This window comes from Equus caballus, chromosome 1 (assembly GCF_041296265.1).
Source record: "Equus caballus isolate H_3958 breed thoroughbred chromosome 1, TB-T2T, whole genome shotgun sequence".
NCBI classification, from domain to species: domain Eukaryota; kingdom Metazoa; phylum Chordata; class Mammalia; order Perissodactyla; family Equidae; genus Equus; species Equus caballus.
The window spans coordinates 62,740,967-62,758,883 of NC_091684.1; the positions used below are offsets into that span (position 1 = coordinate 62,740,967).

Consider the following 17,917-nt stretch of genomic DNA (forward strand, 5'->3'; position numbering starts at 1 on the left):
GACTGAGTTAAATTACTTGGGCACTCAGTTGATCAGTCATGCCTGCATAATGAAGCCCCAATAAAAACTCGGTACACTGAAGCTCTGATGAGCTTCCCTGATTGGAAATATTCCATGCCACATTGTCACATATCAACAATGTGCCATGTTGTCACATATTGATGCCGAGAGAATAATGCATCCTGACTCTGTGAGGAGGGAACAATGGACGATTTGCATTTGGAACCCTCCCAAACACTGCCCTGTATATTTCGTCCCTTGGTTGATTTTCACCTGTATTCTTTCCTTGTAATTTGTAATCATGAGTATAATAGCTTTCAGTGAGTTCTGGGAGTCCTTCTAGTGAAGTGTTGTACCTGAGGGTGATTTTGGGAACCCCCTGAACTTGCAGATGGTATCAGAAGCAAGGACAGTCTTGGGTACTGTGTCCTTAAACCTTGTGGTTTGGCTAACTCTGGGTAGTATATGTTTGGCTATGTTCCTAAGAATCAGTGTGCAGGGGTCAAGGAAGAGACAAGGAAGATAAAATTGATAAAAACCAGCAAAGATGAAGAAAAATAAAGGTTATTGAGATGTGATGGAAAGTTACCAGGTTTGGGGCAGGGGTAAATCAGGTCAGAGAAAGAAATACTATGGGAAAAGTGACAGCTTTGAGCTTGTTTGGGATTAGAGAACTAATTTGCCTGGAGAACAGTTCAAAATGGGTCTTGCAAAGTCATTGTTGAGGACGTGGAGATGTATTGTGTGAATTAGGAGAGTAAAATCTCTCTTTGGCAGTTTGATCAAAATTGGGCTATTGTCTGCTTCTTGCCTGATCCTTTTTTCAGGCCTCTTTCACTATTCCCTTTACATTCTTTTCCTGAGAGTTTAAAAGGGAAGGTGGTTTATGGGGAAGGAGCAAAGAAGAGAGATGACAGGGAATGAAGAGAAAGTTGGGGAACATGTAAAAGCTATCCCTTTCTTGACTCTCTTAGGGAGGAGACTTATTACTCCCTCTTTTGTATGAACAGTGTACATTGTACTTAACTTTATCGTAATGCTTACCACACTGTGAGAGTTACTTTCTTCTGATTTGCTTACTGAATTGTGAGGTTCCTTAAGGGCAAGAAATGTTTATTTCTCTATCACTAGCTAGCTAGAGAAGGAAGGGAAGTAATGATGATCAAGTTCCTATTGTATGTGTACCAAGCACTTTGCTAAAATATAGATATCATCAAATCCACTGGTTTCAAATTTTTTAACTTCCACAAAAATGTTTTAATAAAGAAGTGCCTCCTCACTAAGTTAATATTTATGGGTTTTTATTCTGATGTAAAATAAAACTGATAAATTGCTCTTTTAGTGGACTCTAAATACCATTGTGGTTGGATACCTGCCATCATCCATTTCTGAAAATACCTGAACAAGCTCTTTTTTTAATGTTTAAAAATTTTATATTCCTTTTTCTGTTTAAATATTTTTTTTTGCAGTAATTTTGTTGAGAGTGTAATGGTTTATAACATTGTGTAATTTTGGGTGTACGTTCTTATTTAGCATTTTCTGAATAGACTTCATCGTCCTCACCACAAGTGATCTAATTTTTGTCTGTCACCATACATATGTGCCCCTTTACCCCTTTTGCCCACCCCTCAATTCCCCTCTGGTAACCACTAATCTGTCCTCTTTATCCGTGTATTTGTTATCTTCCGCATATGAGTGAAATCATACAGTATTTGTCTTTCTCTGTCTGGCTTATTTCATGTAACATCATGCCCTCCAGGTCCATACATATTGTTGTGAATGGGACGGTTTTGTCTTTTTATGGTTGAGTAGTATTGTGTTGTACATATGCACCACATTTTCTTTATCCATTCATCCTTAGAAGGGCACTTGGGTTGCTTCCACATCTTGGCTATTGTGAGTAATGCTGCAGTGAACATAGGGGTGCGTAAATCTCTTTGGATCAGTGATTTCAAGTTCTTTGGATAAATAGCCAGTAGTGGGATAGCTGGATCATATGGTATTTCTATTTTTAATATTTTGAGAAATCTCTACACTGTTTTCTATATTGGCTGTACCAGTTTGCATTCCCACCATCAGTGTATGAGTGTTCCCTTTCTCTACATCCTCTCCAACGCTTCATTTTTTTGTCTTGCTGCTAATAGCCATTCTGACAAGTATAAGGTGGTGTCTCATTCTAGTCTGTGTGTGTGTGTGTGTCCTGGATTCCTCTTTTTTTTCTCCTCTTTGCCCATAATAGATGTAGCACCAGGTCCTATTGATTTTACTTCTTAAATATTTCTTGAAACATCTGCTTCTCTCTATTGCCACCACTCTAACCCAAGTCCTTATCATATCTTCTTAGACCAGTGCAGAAGCCGCCTTACCCACCACCAGTGTGATCTTTCAGACATACTGTGTTAGGATAACAAACAAAGTTACTTTCATGGACAGTACAGCCCTGCAAGGTCTGATGCCTGTCTCTCTCTGGAAGCCTCATCTGGAAACATTCTCCTCCTTGCTCCGTGTTCCACCTTCTGACCTCTACTGCCTCACACAGTGCCGGGAATTACCTCTGTCTGGGCGTCTATCCCCTGTAAAAATTGCCTGGTTATCTTCTCCTCATCCATTATACATCAGCTCCAATGTGATTTCCTCATGACTGCCTTTCCTGATCTCCTGACCTAGAAAAGTCTCCTTTCTTCTTTGCTTTAATAGACCCCTGCTCTGCTCTTTCATGGTGCTTACATAGACTTATGATTAGACACTTAGGTTTGCTGTTTTTTTTTTTTAATGAGGTCATAATAGTTTATAATATTGTGAAATTTTACTTGTACATTCTTATTTGTCAGTCACCATGTAAATGTGACCCTTCGACCTTTTTTGCCCACACCACAACCCTGTTCCCCTCTGATAACCACTAAACTATTCTCTTTCTCCATGTGTTAGTTTTATTTTCCACATATGAGTGAAATCATACGGTGTTGGTCTTTCTCTGTCTGGCTTATTTCATTTAACATAATACCCTCAAAGTCCATCCATGTTATTGCAAATGGTACGATCTTGTCTTTTCTTGGCCATAGTGAATAATGCTGCAGTGAACATAGGGGTTCATAAGTCTCTTTGAATTGTTGATTTCAAGTTCTTTGGATAAATGCTAAATAGTGGGATAACTGGGTCATATGGTATTTCTATTTTTAATTTTTTGGGAGATCTCCATACGCTTTTCCATATTGGCTGCACCAGTTTGCATTCCCACAAGCAGTGTATGAGGGTTCCCTTTTTTCCGCACCCTCTCCAACATTTTAAAATTTTTGTTTTTGTGACTATAGCCATTATAATGGGTGTAAGGTGATATCTTAGTGTAGTATTTTTTTTTTCTTTTGAGGAAGATTAGCCCTGAACTAACATCTGCTACCAGTCCTCCTCTTTTTGCTGAGGAAGATTGGCCTTGAGCTAACATCCATGCCTGTCTACTTTGCATTTGGGATGCCTACCACAGCATGACTGATAAGTGGTGTGTAGGTTCATGCCTGGGATCCTGACCAGTGAACCCTGGGCTGTTGAAGTGGAGCATGCGAACTTAACTGCTATGCTACTGGGCTGGCCCAGATATCTTAGTGTAGTTTAGATTTACATTTCCCTGATGATTAGTGATGTTCAGCATCTTGTCGTGTGCCTGTTGGCCCACTGTATATCTTATTTGGAAAAATGTCTGTTCATATCCTCTGCCCATTTTTTGATCAGGTTTTCTGTGTTTTTATTGTTCAGTTGTGTGAATTCTTTGTATATTTTGGAGATTGACCCCTTGTTGGATATGTGATTTGCAAATATTTTCTCCCAGTTGACAATTGTCTTTCCGTTTTGTTTATGGTTTCCTTTGCTTTGCGGAACCTTTTTAGTCTGATGTAGTCCCATTTGTTAACTTTTTCTTTTGTTTCCCTTGCCTGAGTAGATGTGGTGTTGAAAAAGATGCTGCTAAGACCTACGTCAAAGAGTGTGCTGCCTATATTTTCTTCTGGGAGTTTTATGGTTATAGGCCTTACATTCAAGTCATTAATCCATTTTGAGTTAATTTTTGTGTATGATGCAAGATAATGGTCTACTTTCGTTCTTTTGCAGGTTGCTGTCCAGTTTTCCCAAGACCATTTATTGAAGAGATTTTCCTTTCTCCATTTTATGTTCTTGGCTCCTTTGTTGAAGATCAACTGTCCATAGATATGAGGATTTATTTCTGGGCTTTCAGTTCTGTCCCATTGATCTGTGTGTCTGTTTTTGTGCCAATACCATGTTGTTTTGATTACTGTAGCTCTGTAATATATTTTAAAGTCAGGGATTGTGATGCCTCCAGCTTTGTTCTGTTTTCTCAGGATTGCTTTAGCTATTCAGGGTCTTTTCTTGTTCCATATAAATTTTAGGATTCTTTGTTCTATTTCCATGAAGAATATATATTGGGATTCTGATTGGGATTGCTTTGAATCTGTATTGCTTTAGGTAATATGGACATTTTAACTATGTTTATTCTTCCAATTTGTGAGCATGGAATATCTTTCTATTTCTTTATATTTTCTTCAGTTTCTTTCAACAGTGTCTTATAGTTTTCAGTGTATTGGTCTTTTCACCTCTTTGGTTAAGTTTATTTCTAGATATTTTATTCTTTTTTGTCGCGATTGTAAATTGGATTGTATTCTTGATTTGTCTTTCTGCTACTTTGTTGTTAGTGTATAGAAATGCAACTGATTTTTGTAACTTGATTTTGTACCTTGCAACTTTGCTGTAATTGTTATTTCTAATAGTTTTCTGATGGATTCTTTAGGATTTTCTATATATAGAATCATGTCATCTGCAAACAGCAAGAGTTTCACTTTTTCCTTTCCAATTTGGATCCCCTTTATTTCTTTTTCTTGCCTAATTGTTCTGGCCAAAACCTTCAGTGCTATGTTGAATTGGAGTGGTGAGAGTGGGCACCCTTGTCTTGTTTGTATTCTCAGAGGGTTGGTTTTCAATTTTTCACAATTAAGTATGATGTTGGCTCTGGGTTTCACATATATGTCCTTCATTATGTTGAGGTACTTTCCTTCCATACGCATTTTATTGAGAGGTTTTATTATACATAGATGTTGGATCTTGTCAGATGCTTTCTCTGCATCTATTGAGATGATTGTGTGAATCTTATTCCTCATTTTGTTAATGTGGTGTGTCACATTGATTTGTGGATGTTGAACTATCCGTGTGTCCCTGGAATAAAACCTACTTGATCATGGTGTATGATCCTTTTAGTGTATTGATGTGTTCGGTTTGGCAATATTTTGTTGAAGACTTTTGCATGTATGTTCATCTGTGGTATTGGCTTGTAATTTTCCTTCTTTGTCTTGTCCTTGTCTGGTTTTGGTGTCAGGGTGATGTTGGACTCATAGAATGAGTTAGGAAGGGTTCCATCTTCTCCAATGTTTTGTAGTAGTTTGAGAAGGATAGATATTAAATCTCTGAATGCTTGGGAGAATTCCCCAGAGAAGCCTTGTGGTCCTGGACTTTTGTTTTGGGAGATATTCTTGATTACTGTTTCAATGTCTGTACTTCTGATTGGTCTATTCAGATTCTCCATTTCTTCTTGATTCAGTTTTGGGAGGTTGTTTGAGTTTAAGAATTTATCCCTTTCTTCCAGGCTATTGAATTTGTGGGCGTATAGTTTTTCATAGTATTCTCTTATAATCCTTTGTATTTCTGCAGTATTTCTTGTAATTTCTCCTCTTTCTTTTCATTATTTATTTTTCTTGGTGAGTCTGGCTAAGGGTTTGTCAATTTTATTTTCTTCTCTTAGTTTCATTGATACTTTCTCCTTTTTAGTCTCTATTTCGTTTATTTCTGCTCTGATTTTTCTTATTTCCCTCCTTCTGCTGACTTTGGGCTTTGTTTGTTCTTTTTCTAGTTGTGTTAGGTGTACTTTAAGGTTACTTATTTGAGATTTTTCTTGTCTGTTGAGGTGGGCCTGTATGCTGTGAATTTCCCTCTTATGACTGTACTTGCTGCATCCCGTAAGAGTTGGCATGTTGTATTTTCATTTTTATTTGCCTCTAGGTATTTTTTAATTTGTCTTTTGATTTCTTCTTTGATATAGTGGCTGTTCAGTAGCATATTGTTTAGTCTCTGCCTATTTCTGGCTTTCCCTATTTTTTTCTTGTAGTTGATTTCTAGTTTTATAGCATTGTGGTTGGAGAAGATGCTTGAGATGATTTCAATATTTTTAAATTTATTGAGGCTTACCTTGTTTCCCATCATATGGCCTGTTTTTGAGAATGATCCATGTGCACTTCAGAAGAATGTGTATTCTGCTGTTTTTGCATGGAATGCTCTCCATATGTCTGTTAAGTCCATCTGGTCAAGTGTTTCATTTAAATCTGCCATTTCCTTCATGACTTTTTGTCTGGATGATCTGTCCATTCATGTAAGTCGGGTGTTGAGGTCCCGTATTATTATCATGTTGCTGTTAATTTCTCCCTTTAGATCTGTTAATTAGTTGCTTTATGTACTTTGGTGGCCCTGTGTTAGGTGCATATATATTCATAAGTGTTATGTCCTCTTGGTGGAATGCCCCTTTTATCATTATATACTGCTGCTCTTTGTCTCTCACTGCCTTTTTTATCTTGATGTCTGCTTTGTCTGGTATAAGCGTGGCAATGCTTGCTTTCTTTTGTTTGACATTAGCTTGGAGTATCATCTTCACTCTGAGTCTGTGTTTGTCTTTAGGGCTGAGATGTGTTTCCTGGAGGCACTGTATTGTTGGGTCTTGTCTTTTAATCCATCCATCTACTCTCTGTCTTTTGATTGCAGAATTCTATCCATTTACACTTAGAGTGATTACTGATATATGAGGGCTTAATACTGCCATTGTATCTCTTGTTTTCTGGTTGGTTATGTTTTCATTGTTTCTCTTTGTATTTCTGACTGCGGTTTCATATTGGTGGTTTTCTGAGGAGGTTGTCTCAGTTTTTGTGAGTTGTGGCTCTGCTCTGATTTTTTTAGTGTTACCGTGGGGTTTGTATGAAAGACCTTGTAGATGAAACAGTTCATTTTCTCATAGCCTCTTATCTACATCAATCTAGGTTCCATCCCTCTCCTCTTCCCCTTCTGAGCTGTTATTGTTGCATGTATTCTCTTTTTAATGTTGTGAGTTTGTGACTAAGTTGAAGTGTTAATACCTACTTTGGATGCTTTCGTTTTCTTTATCTTTTGTTATAATTGAACATTTGCTTCCCTCTTCTGATAGAGAGCTGCAGTTTTCTGATTTTGTCTGTCTATTCATCTCCTTGCTCAAAGCTTTGTAGACCTTTGCCTTTTTGTTTCCAATATGAGGGCATCTTTAATCAGTTCTTGTAGGGGAGATCTAGTGGTGATGAACTCCCTCAGCTTTTGTTTATTTGGGAAAGCTTTTATTTCTCCATCATATCTGATGGAAACTTTTGCTGGATAGAGTATTGTTGGCTGAAAGTTTATGTCTTTCACTATTTTCAATATATTATTCCATTTCCTCCTAGCTTGCTAGGGTTTCTTCTGAGAAAGCTGCTGAAAACCTGGTAGGGTTTCCTTTGTAGATTATTTTCTCCTGCCTTGCTGCCCGTAATATTTTTTCTTTGTTGTTGATTTTTGCCAGTGTCAATATCATATGCCTTGAAGAACGTCATTTAGCATTGGTGTAATTAGGCATTTTATTAGCTTTGAAAGTATTTTTAAATCTGGTTCCTTCCCCAGGTTTGGGAGGTTCTCAGCTATTATTTCTCTCAATAGGCTCTGTACTCCTTTCTCCCTCTCTCCTCCTTCTGTAATAGGTATAATCTTTATGTTGCTTTTCCTAATTGAGTTTGATATTTCCTGAAGAATTCCTTCATTTTTTTTACAATATTAGTTCTGTCTCTTCCTCCACCTGTCATAGTTGTATATTTTTATTCTCTAAATCACTAATTCTTTCCTCCATAACATCAGCTCTATTCTTAAGGATTCTAGATTGTTTTTTATCTCATTAATTGTGTTTTTCGTATCCAGAATTTCTGCTTGACTTTTTTTTTTAATAGTTTCAATCTCTCTGGTGAAGTATTCCTTCTTATTAATTTTGTTTATGAGCTTATTGAACTGTCTTTTTGTGTTCTCTTTTAACTCATTGAGTTTCTTTATGACAGGTGTTTTGAATTCTCTGTCATTTAAATTATAAATTTCTGTGCCTTCGGGGTTGGTTTCTGATGAATTGTCATTTTCCTTCTGGTCTGAATTGTTGCTGTAGTTTCTGATCTTGTTTGGTGAACTAATCTTTTGTTGGCACATTTGTGGTAGTATTAGATCACAGATTCCACTTGCTACCACTAGTGGGAAGCAGAAGCAGAGTTTCTGGTCCCAACTCCTCTTCTGGAAGTTGTAGGGGCATTATGGGCACTTGTGGCAGCCTAGAGAGCATTCAGGCACTTGTGTGGACTGTGCTTTGTTGGTGGGACTTCCTCATGGGGACTTAGCCAGGTCCGCAGAGGCACAGTGAGCTCCCCCACTGCTGGAAAAGGGATCACGAGTGGGCTAAGGGCTGCTGCCCCCTCTTCCTACAGTCACCCTGGGGTGCATTCCCATTTTCAGGGCTCAGCAGTACTATGGGTGCTTGTGTGGTCCTGGAGCGTGCTTCCACTGGTGTTTAGATCTCCCACTCTGTCTGCTTGTGGACCCCCCGTGCTGCTGTGCTTGGTGGATGTGGCTTCCTCACAGGGACCAAGCCAGGGCCACTCCCTGGAGCCACAGGGGCATGGTGGGCTCCCTCCCTCCAGGAAAGTGATCACGAATGGGCTAAGGGCTGTCACTCTGTCTTCCCACAGTCGCCCCTGGGGGTGTCCACTTTTCTGGCACTCATTCTAGGCTCGAAAGTGTGCGTGTGCACAGGGCTGTAGGGGGGTGGGCAGGAAGTGCTCACCTAGCTCCAGCACTTCCTGTAGGTCCTGTCAATCCACCCTCAGATGTATAGTTGTGTGTGTCTCTCAGGTGTCCTGTTGTACTGTGTGGACTTCCTCCATTGGTCAATGCATGTCCATTTAGTTGTAGTTAAGAGAGGGAGAGATAAAGAGAACAACTCACTCTGCCAAGTTGTGAATGTCACTCTAAATTTCTATTTCTCTTACACTTTTCCCCACCAGACTTTATCCTTATATAATGTATTTTATGCTTGAGTTATATTTTGCGTATAATATATTATGCATACATTATGAACGTAATATATTTAGCATTAAAGCCTTTCTTGCATATTGATCACCCTATCATATATCTCTTCAACAAAAACGTGTGTAAATTGAATTTAAAAAATTTCCTGGTTAGTAAGTCATAATTAGTATATAATTAGTAAAACAACATAAGTTTATTAACTGTTGTTGAATAAATATTAAACGGGAGAAATAGAAAACTATTGGAAATGTATCTTTTAATGAGATGGGTGAAGCTAATATTTATTATAATTAAATTAGTTCAACCTTTTGTGAATAAATAACGTTCATTGCTGCAGTAAGAAAATGTTTAGCATCAATTTCGTTTCCCTTTTTTTCTTTTAGAGATATAAATGCTGAGAACAATGTTCGCATAATTTGATGGTAGTGGACAGTTTTGTTTCAGCTCTTTCTCTCAGTTATTTGAACTTCTCTATCATCAAATATCTGTCATCAGAAATAATTTTTATTTATCAGCTGATAATTTGATTAGGTCTTTCTTCAGTTTTATTGGAAGCAAAAAATTAGAATCCCCCTGACTTGCCAGTTATTAGAGTCAGTAGAGACATGCAATTCTGGGAAGTATACCAGAAAAATAAAAAAGCTAAAAAAAAAATTAGTAATTTTATCTATTAGTGTTTTACTTATAGGCATATGTTTACCTGAACATTTCTGGAGTTGCTGGGAAAAGTTTAATATTGTTAGTTTTAATATACTTAATGTGAAAAGAATATTGTTTTTATAAAATGTTTTTATCAAGTGACTTAAAAATGTTTTAGTCAAAGCTTTTTGTTCAGTTTAAGGCCATCATCTGCCTTGCAACCTTATAGACAAAATTATTCTTCATTGTCAAACTAGTCAGATTTACTTTCATGATAGAAGAAGTCTGGCCTCATTTTTCAATTCAAATTAATGATTTGATTTGTGTTCCTGTGACAGCCATCTTCTGATATTTAATTCTTGGTATATAAATGAACGGGCAAGGAGCCTTGTTTTAAGTTTGTTGCCTCGAAGAAATAAGTTGACGCTTTTCTTGTTCCTTACTGGAAACTTTTAGCTTTGCTTCACAGGACTCTTCCTGAAAAGTAATACATTCTTTGATGATGAACATGGGCTGAAAGAGACAAACTTTTAAAATGAAAATTGTAATGAACTTCTGCCCCATTCCGTAATGTATCTTAAAATAGAACATCCTAATACAATTCCCCATTTATAATTTCCAGCTTCATTCTTTATAGAAATAATGTATAAACCAGGAAGCCCTGTAGCCAGTTTATGGCTTTGCAGACAAAATATGAATCATTCCTCATTTAGCACTTCAGAGATCTTTACATCCCAGGCAATGCAATATAGTTCCATTTAGGATGGGTGAGAGGTATGCCATATTTTAATAAAGTGAGTAAAAGTACTTGTGAAAGGGGAGGCAAGAAGGAGAATCTACATTCCACTTGGACCTCTGATCCATTGTCAGGTAGATTAGTTTTAGGAAAGCGTTGAATACAAGTGGAAATTGAAGACCTGGGAATTGTTGTCCATCATTGTTAAGTATCTATTTCTGTGTACTCTTCAGAAAGTCTGATTACCTCCAGCAGTACAAATATACAGCAATTTGAAAGATCCCTATTCTAGTATTTCTAGCAACCTCAAATTTATAGACAGGGAAACTGAGACTTAAAGAGGTGAAGTAATTGCCTGTGGCCATTAAGCTAGTAAATGGTTTAGTCAGGAACTCCAAAACTTACTTTTCCTCCTGTGTTACACTACCTAGTACATAGTCTGGTACACAGAAGATCTTTATATGTATTTAACGAATGAATAACTGTATATTGTTTTATGAACTCTTAGATACTTAATGTTATAGTAGTTTCTTGAATTTTGATCTGCTGGATGAATGTAACATTACAGATGATTCACTACAGAAGATTATTGAAGATATCTTATGTTATCAAACCATGGTCAAGTTCATCTCCCTTCAGTTCTTGGAGTGTGTCTGTGGAAGTGACTAATAGCACAGCAAAGAACTTGGTCATTTTTATGTTTTATCAATTAAGACAGAGACCTGTAACAGAGAGTACTGCTTGTTTGATAGGGGTCAACTGACTCTGGGTTGATACCACAGTCAGATGTCCATGAGGCAATTGTACTTGTATGTTTAAATGACCAGTCTATTTTTGTTTCTGTTTTATAGGTATTCTCTTAAAGCAAATGACCAAATCTTGGCTGAAGACAAACACAAGGAACTGTAAGTGTGTTAAACCTGAGGTTGTGCATGGTTTACTCTGTTCGTGGAGTAGATTGTATGTAAACAATCTGATTCTTAAAATTATATATGGTATAAAGATATAATTAACACTATGACCTTAATCCTACTAGGATTAGGATAATTTACACTACATAAGGTTAACACAGGAAATAATTGTTCCCATATACACATTAAAATATGTAGTATTGTATTCCATTATCTAGACTAAGGGCATATTGGGAAATATGTCATTTCATTTTCTTTCCCCAGATAATATATTAAATTGTCGTAGTTAATTGTTGTCTTTTACTCAGTTGACTTCCTTGCCCTCATGCTTAAGATGGAGAAATATAATTTTGTTTCTTTTATTGCTTTATTAAAAAGTAGATGCCTGGCTATTATTTAGTGTAAGGTAAAACACTTTAAATAATAAAATTTCAAATGGGAATAAAATAGTGTTTCTTTTTAAAGTTTTAATGTTGTTAGCATTCTATCTTTTGGATAAAAACAACTGTATACAGATCTTCCTCAGCCTGCCATGTGATTACATCCTGATAAACCCATCGTAAGTTGAAAATATCATAAGTTGAAAATATATTTAATACATCTAACCTAGTGAACATTATAGCTTAGCCTAGCCTACCTTAAATGTGCTCAGAACACTTACATTAGCCTATAGTTGGGCTAAATCTCTAGCCTAAAGCCTATTTTATACTAAAGTGTTGAACATCTCGTGTAATTCATGGAATACTGCAGTGAAAGTGAAAAACAGAGTGGTTGTATATGTACAGAATGGTTGTAAGTGTATTGGTTGTTTACCCTTGTGATTGTGTGGCTGACTGGGAGATGCGACTTGCTAATGCTGCCCAGCATCATGAGAGAGTATTGGACAGTGTATTTCTAGCCCAGGAAAAGATCAAAATTCAAAATTCAAAGTATGGTTTCTACTGAATGCTTATTGCTTTTGCACCATCATAAAGTCAGAAAATTAAGTCGAACCATCGTTAAGTTGGGGACTGTCTGTATATAATTCTGTGATATTCCTGTTGCTATATAGTAACAGTATATGGCAACTGCCCTACAGTATTGTTTAAAAGATTACCACCTCATAGGAACTGTGAGGTTTTTAATTAAAAATTACAGGTTTATGAGTTATTTAAATTCGTCCTAACCTTTTTAGTATCATAAGATTGTCCAAAGAGCGAAGCTAAAAAAAAATTTATATATTTCTATTTTCTAGCTAGTCTGTTTTTTTCCGCACTGTGCAGTAATAAAATTCTGATAACCTTAATTATTATGCAAATACCTCACGTTAAATAATACTGTAGAATTAAGAATTTGCGTAATTTCAGGCCAACTGCACCTTCAGATTGGACCACAGTTATTTTTGATAATAGTGAAGGTTCTATCTTGTTTGTAAAAATACTGGTGAACTTTACAAGCTCTTTTAGAGTTTTCCTAGTGTTCGATACTCTCTAATGTTTAGGATATTTTATTTTAATATCTAACTCAGGTCACTTATGGTTTAGTTTAATGTAATCTTCATTTGTACTCATCTGTATGGAGAATAACTTTTTTTTAGACAGAGTACTTCAAGACTATTATTTTCTTCTCAAGATTAAGTAATGATTTTTCTAAGTACTTTTTAAAAACTCTGCCCTGAAACTTCCAAATTATTTTCTTTCTTCTCTCTCACTGAAGACATTGTAATAATTATTAATCATAAAATGGTACGACCAATTTGTAGGAAGATTTTTTTGAGTTCTTAACAGTTGATATATCCCATTGTTATGCTAACCTTTCAATATTTTAATATTTGTTCTATCTTCATTTGTTATAATCTCCATAGTGGATTCTCAAATATATCGTCAAGAAATTTTATGTAGTTCCTTTCTTTACTGGCAAGTATAGTCAGTGAGGATAGGTGATTATCACTGTGCCGTTGGTTGGTTGTTATTTGTAGGTCTGGTAACAGCTCTTTCGGTCGGGGAATTAGGTAGGTAGTCGAGCTAGAGGTTCTTTTGACCCTCGTAGACTATGACTGATAGTAAAAATACCAGAAAACTGCTTTTAAAGAATATATTCATATTATTTAATATATAACCCATATTAATTTGTTAATTCATTAAAAATTTTATTAGCTGTCTATGACATAGTTCACCCCCTTGGGTAGACTGATTTCTTTTCTTAGATTTTATTATGAAAAATTTTAAACATTCAGTATATATTCATGCAAATACTCACCACCTACATTTTCTCATTAGCATGTTATTTACAGTGGTCCCCTCTTATCCACAGTTCTTTCTGTGGTTTCAGTTACCTGCAGCCAACCATGGTCCGAAAATATAAAATGGAAAATTCCAGTTTTAAATTTATAAGTTTTAAATTGCACACCATTCTGAGTTAGTGTGATGAAATCTCTTGCCATCCACCTCTGTCTCGCCTAGGATGTGAATCCTCCCTTTGTCCAGCGTATCCACACTGTGTGTGCTACCTGCCTGTTAGTCCCTTGGTATCCATCTTGGTTATCAGGTCTTGGTTATCAGACTGCTATGAAATCTCAGTGCTTGTGTTCAAGTAACCCTTATTTAGCCCCAAATAATGGCCCCAAAGCACAAGAGTAGTGATGCTGGCAATTTGGATATGCCAAAGAGTACCTTGAAAGTGGTTCCTTTAAGTGAAGAGGTGAAAGGTCTCATTTTAATAAGGAAAGAAAAAAAATCTTATGGTTAGATTGCTAAGATCTCCGGTAACTTATTTCAGTATATTGTTATAATTGCTCTATTTTACTGTTAGTTATTGTTGTTAATCTCTTACGGTACCTAAGTTATAAATTAGCTTTATCATAGGTATTTATGTATAGGAAAAAACATGGTATATATTCAGTACTATTCGTGGTTTCAGGCATCCACTGGGGGTCTTGGAACGTATTCCTCACGGATAAGGGGAGCTCCTCTACTTTATCACCTTTCTATTCATTCTTCTATCTATCCATTATTTCATCTGTCTTTTGGATACATTTTAAAGTAAATCACAGGTATCAGTATGTTTCCCCCTGAGTATTTCAACATGTGTACCATCATCTAAAGTTCAGTGTTTCAGAGGTTATTTTTTTTACATGTAAAATTTTCATACAATGTAGTGCACAGATCTCAATTGTACATTTGCTGAATTTTGACAGATGCATAAAATGTTTGTAACCCAAACCTCTATCAAGATATGGCACATTACCACCACCCCAGAAAGTTCCTTCATGTCTCTTTGTAATCGGTCTCTGCTTATCCCTCCCATAAGTAACCCTTGTTATGATTTTTTTCTACCATAGATTGTTTTCCCTGTTCTGGAAGTTGTTCTAAATAGAATCATATATATGTGCTTAGACTTTTTTCACTTAGTATAATATTTTTGAGATTCATCTGTATCGTTGCATGTATTAGTTAATTTCTTTTTATTTTTGATTAATAGTCCATTGTTTATCTGTTCTTTTATTGGTGGGCATCTAGGCTTTTTCTTTTCCAGTTTTTGGCTACTATGAATAAAGCTGCTATTAATATTTTTGCACAAGTCTTCTTGTGAACATGTTTTATTTCTCCTGGATAATTACTCAGGAGTAGATTTGCTGAGTCAATAGGCTAACAGTATGTTTGCTTCTATAAGGAACTACTAGATTTTCTTTAGAGTAGTACTATTTTACATTCCTACCAGCAATATATGAGTGCCAGTTGCTCTACATCCTCAACAACATTTGGTATTTGTTGGTTTGTCTAATTTTAGCTGTTCTGGTGGATGTATAGTGGTATCTCATTGTGGTTTAGTTTGCATTTCTGTGATGATTAATGATATTGAGCACTTTTTCAATTGCTTATTGACCATTTATATTTTCTTTGGTGAAGTGTCTGTCCAAATCTTTTGCACATGAAATAAATTGGGTTGTTTTGTCTTTTTATTGATGAGTTGTTTGAATTCATATATTTCCTGGATACCAGTTTATGTCAGATGTATGTTTTATAAATTTCTTCTTCCCAGTTCATGGCTTACCGCTTTTCATAATGGTGTCTTTTCTTTTTTCTTTTTGGTGAGGTAGATTCGCCCTGAGCTAACGTCTGTGCCAATCTTCCTCTCTTTTTTTGTATGTGGAATGCCTCCATGGCATAGGTGATGAGTGGAGTAGGTCCCTGCTGGGATCCGAACCCATGAACCCCCGGGCTACTGAAGTGAAACCTGTGGAACTTGAACCACTCTGCCACGGGGCCTACCCCTTAATAGTGTCTTTTGATAAGCAAGTTTTTAATTTTGATAAAGTCTAAATTATCAGTTTTTTCCTTCATAATAATTGCTTTCTTTGATCTATCTAAGAAACCTTTGCCTACCGTCAATTTGTAAGATACTGTTATATTTTTTTCTTTAGAAACTGTATGGTTTTAGCTTTTATGTTTAGCTTTATGATCTATCATTAACATTTGTATATGGCTTGAATAAAGGTTGAGGATCATTTTTTTTCCTATATAGATACTTAATTATTCCAGTTCCATTTGCTGAATAGACTGTCCACTGGATTGTTTTGGTTCCTTTGTCAAAAATGAAATAATCATAGAAATATAGGTCTGTTTTGTTCCATCGATTTACCTATCACTCTTTATGCCAGTAATACACTGTAGTAAGTATTCAAGTTACTTAATGTAATTCCTCCAACTTTATTTTTCTTTCAAGGTTGCTTTGGAGGTACTAGATCCTTTACATTGCCATGTATTTTAGAATCAGCTTCTCAGTTTCCTCAGAAAAGCCTTTTGGGATTATCCTTGGGATTATATTGAATCTATTTGGGGGAGAATTGACATCTTAACAATATTTAGTCCTTTAATGTCTCTTGACAGTGCTTTTTAGTTTTTACTAAAGAGGTTTTGCATGTCTTTTGGCCGAATGAATTTTAATATCAGCTTTGCTTGATGACTGAATTTCAAAACAAAAGATTGAGGGTTTCAAATTATATTTTCATGTGGGGTATGTTAAATTTGGATAGATGTCCTTTCTTTTCACAGTGTATAATACCTCTTCTGGATATTCTATAACAGATTTAGGAAAGGCAATCCTGTCTCATTAATAGTATCAAGTGTAGAATATACTGGATGAGTGTCGATACTATGTCTTTTTCTAGAAATTTCTTTATTTTAGGCCACTTGCAACATCTTCTGGATTTGAAAGTTAAATACTTGTTGTTATCATTCCTCTTGCAGATTTCTACTCTTCTTTGAGTATGTTACACAGTAATTATTTTATAAATTAATATTTATCACTAAAAGTACATTAGAATTATTTTTCTACCGCATCTACATATATAGCTGTATGTCATAGTCACTCTGAGGAAAATGAGTGATACCCCTCACCTTTGCCAGCTGTGGTCCAAATGAGTGTCATTGGTCATATCAGCAACTAGGAAAGAGAGGTAGATATTTAGCTCAAACCTGCCATAATTATTAGAAAAACTGGTTAAGGTGTATAGTCTTATGATACTTTAATAACTCAAATTTTTAATCTAATGGAAGTGGCCTGGAAAAATAATTATGTGATATTATGACAGGGAAAATACATTTTATTGATTGGAGTAGATTTTTAGGTTATTAGAATTTTTGTTTTATCACTGCTTAAAAAACGTAAAAGAATTACATATTCTCTAGGTTACTCTTTGCTTTACTTATTTTATTTCAATTTAAAGAAAGATGGAAAAGAGTCTAGACTCTTATTAGGAGCCATGTGATTTGTGACATGTGTCTTAACACTTAATATATACACATTTTATACAAAACACAAATTTTGTTGACCATCTTAAAATGGTAAGTGCCATACCACTGAATTAGTGTTAAATGATCTACTTTCTTTTTCCTGTGCTTAAGTTAACTCTGTGGAATATTATGCAGTTATTAAAATGTTTTTATGAAAATATTTAATGTCATGATGATTAAGTAGGTGAAAAAGCTTGCTTGTGCATATCCTAGAAGAGAATTATAGTAAAATAGTAGATCTCTGGGTGATGAGATTATGGATGAATTTTATTTTCTTCTTTGTACTTTTATCTGTATTTTAAATCTTTTCTAATGAGTTGTGTTATTTCTATTACGAGAAAAAAGAAGAACTTAATGAAAGAAATTCTAAATTCCCTAAATTTAAAGTGTTAATATAAATATCTATTATGAGATGAACATTTTCAACTTTATAATTGTAATTGGTGAACTAAGTGAGCAAACACAACAAGGGTCTAAAAGTTGAAAGGCACAATTTTTTTTTTTTTTAGTGTAACATGAAGTCTTCCTTCTTTTTTTTTGAGGAAGATTAGCCCTGAGCTAACATCTGCTGCCAATCCTCCTCTTTTTGCTGAGGAAGACTGGCCCTCAGCTAACATCCGTGGCCATCTTCCTCTACTTTATATGTGGGACGCCTACCACAGCATGGCTTGCCAAGCGGTGCCATGTCC

The 17,917-nt window shown here is 35.7% G+C and overlaps 1 protein-coding gene across 6 annotated transcripts in view; it reads left to right on the forward strand.

The window, feature by feature from the left end:
* The window catches only part of ADK (adenosine kinase), a 523,666-nt gene that overhangs the window by 88,662 nt on the left and 417,087 nt on the right, over positions 1–17,917 (forward strand). For all 6 annotated transcript variants that reach the window (XM_023625334.2, XM_070227663.1, XM_070227653.1 and 3 more), the window contains one exon: positions 11,395–11,448. In XM_023625334.2, the coding sequence (XP_023481102.1) occupies positions 11,395–11,448 (54 nt within the window). The remainder of the gene's footprint in view (positions 1–11,394; positions 11,449–17,917) is intronic.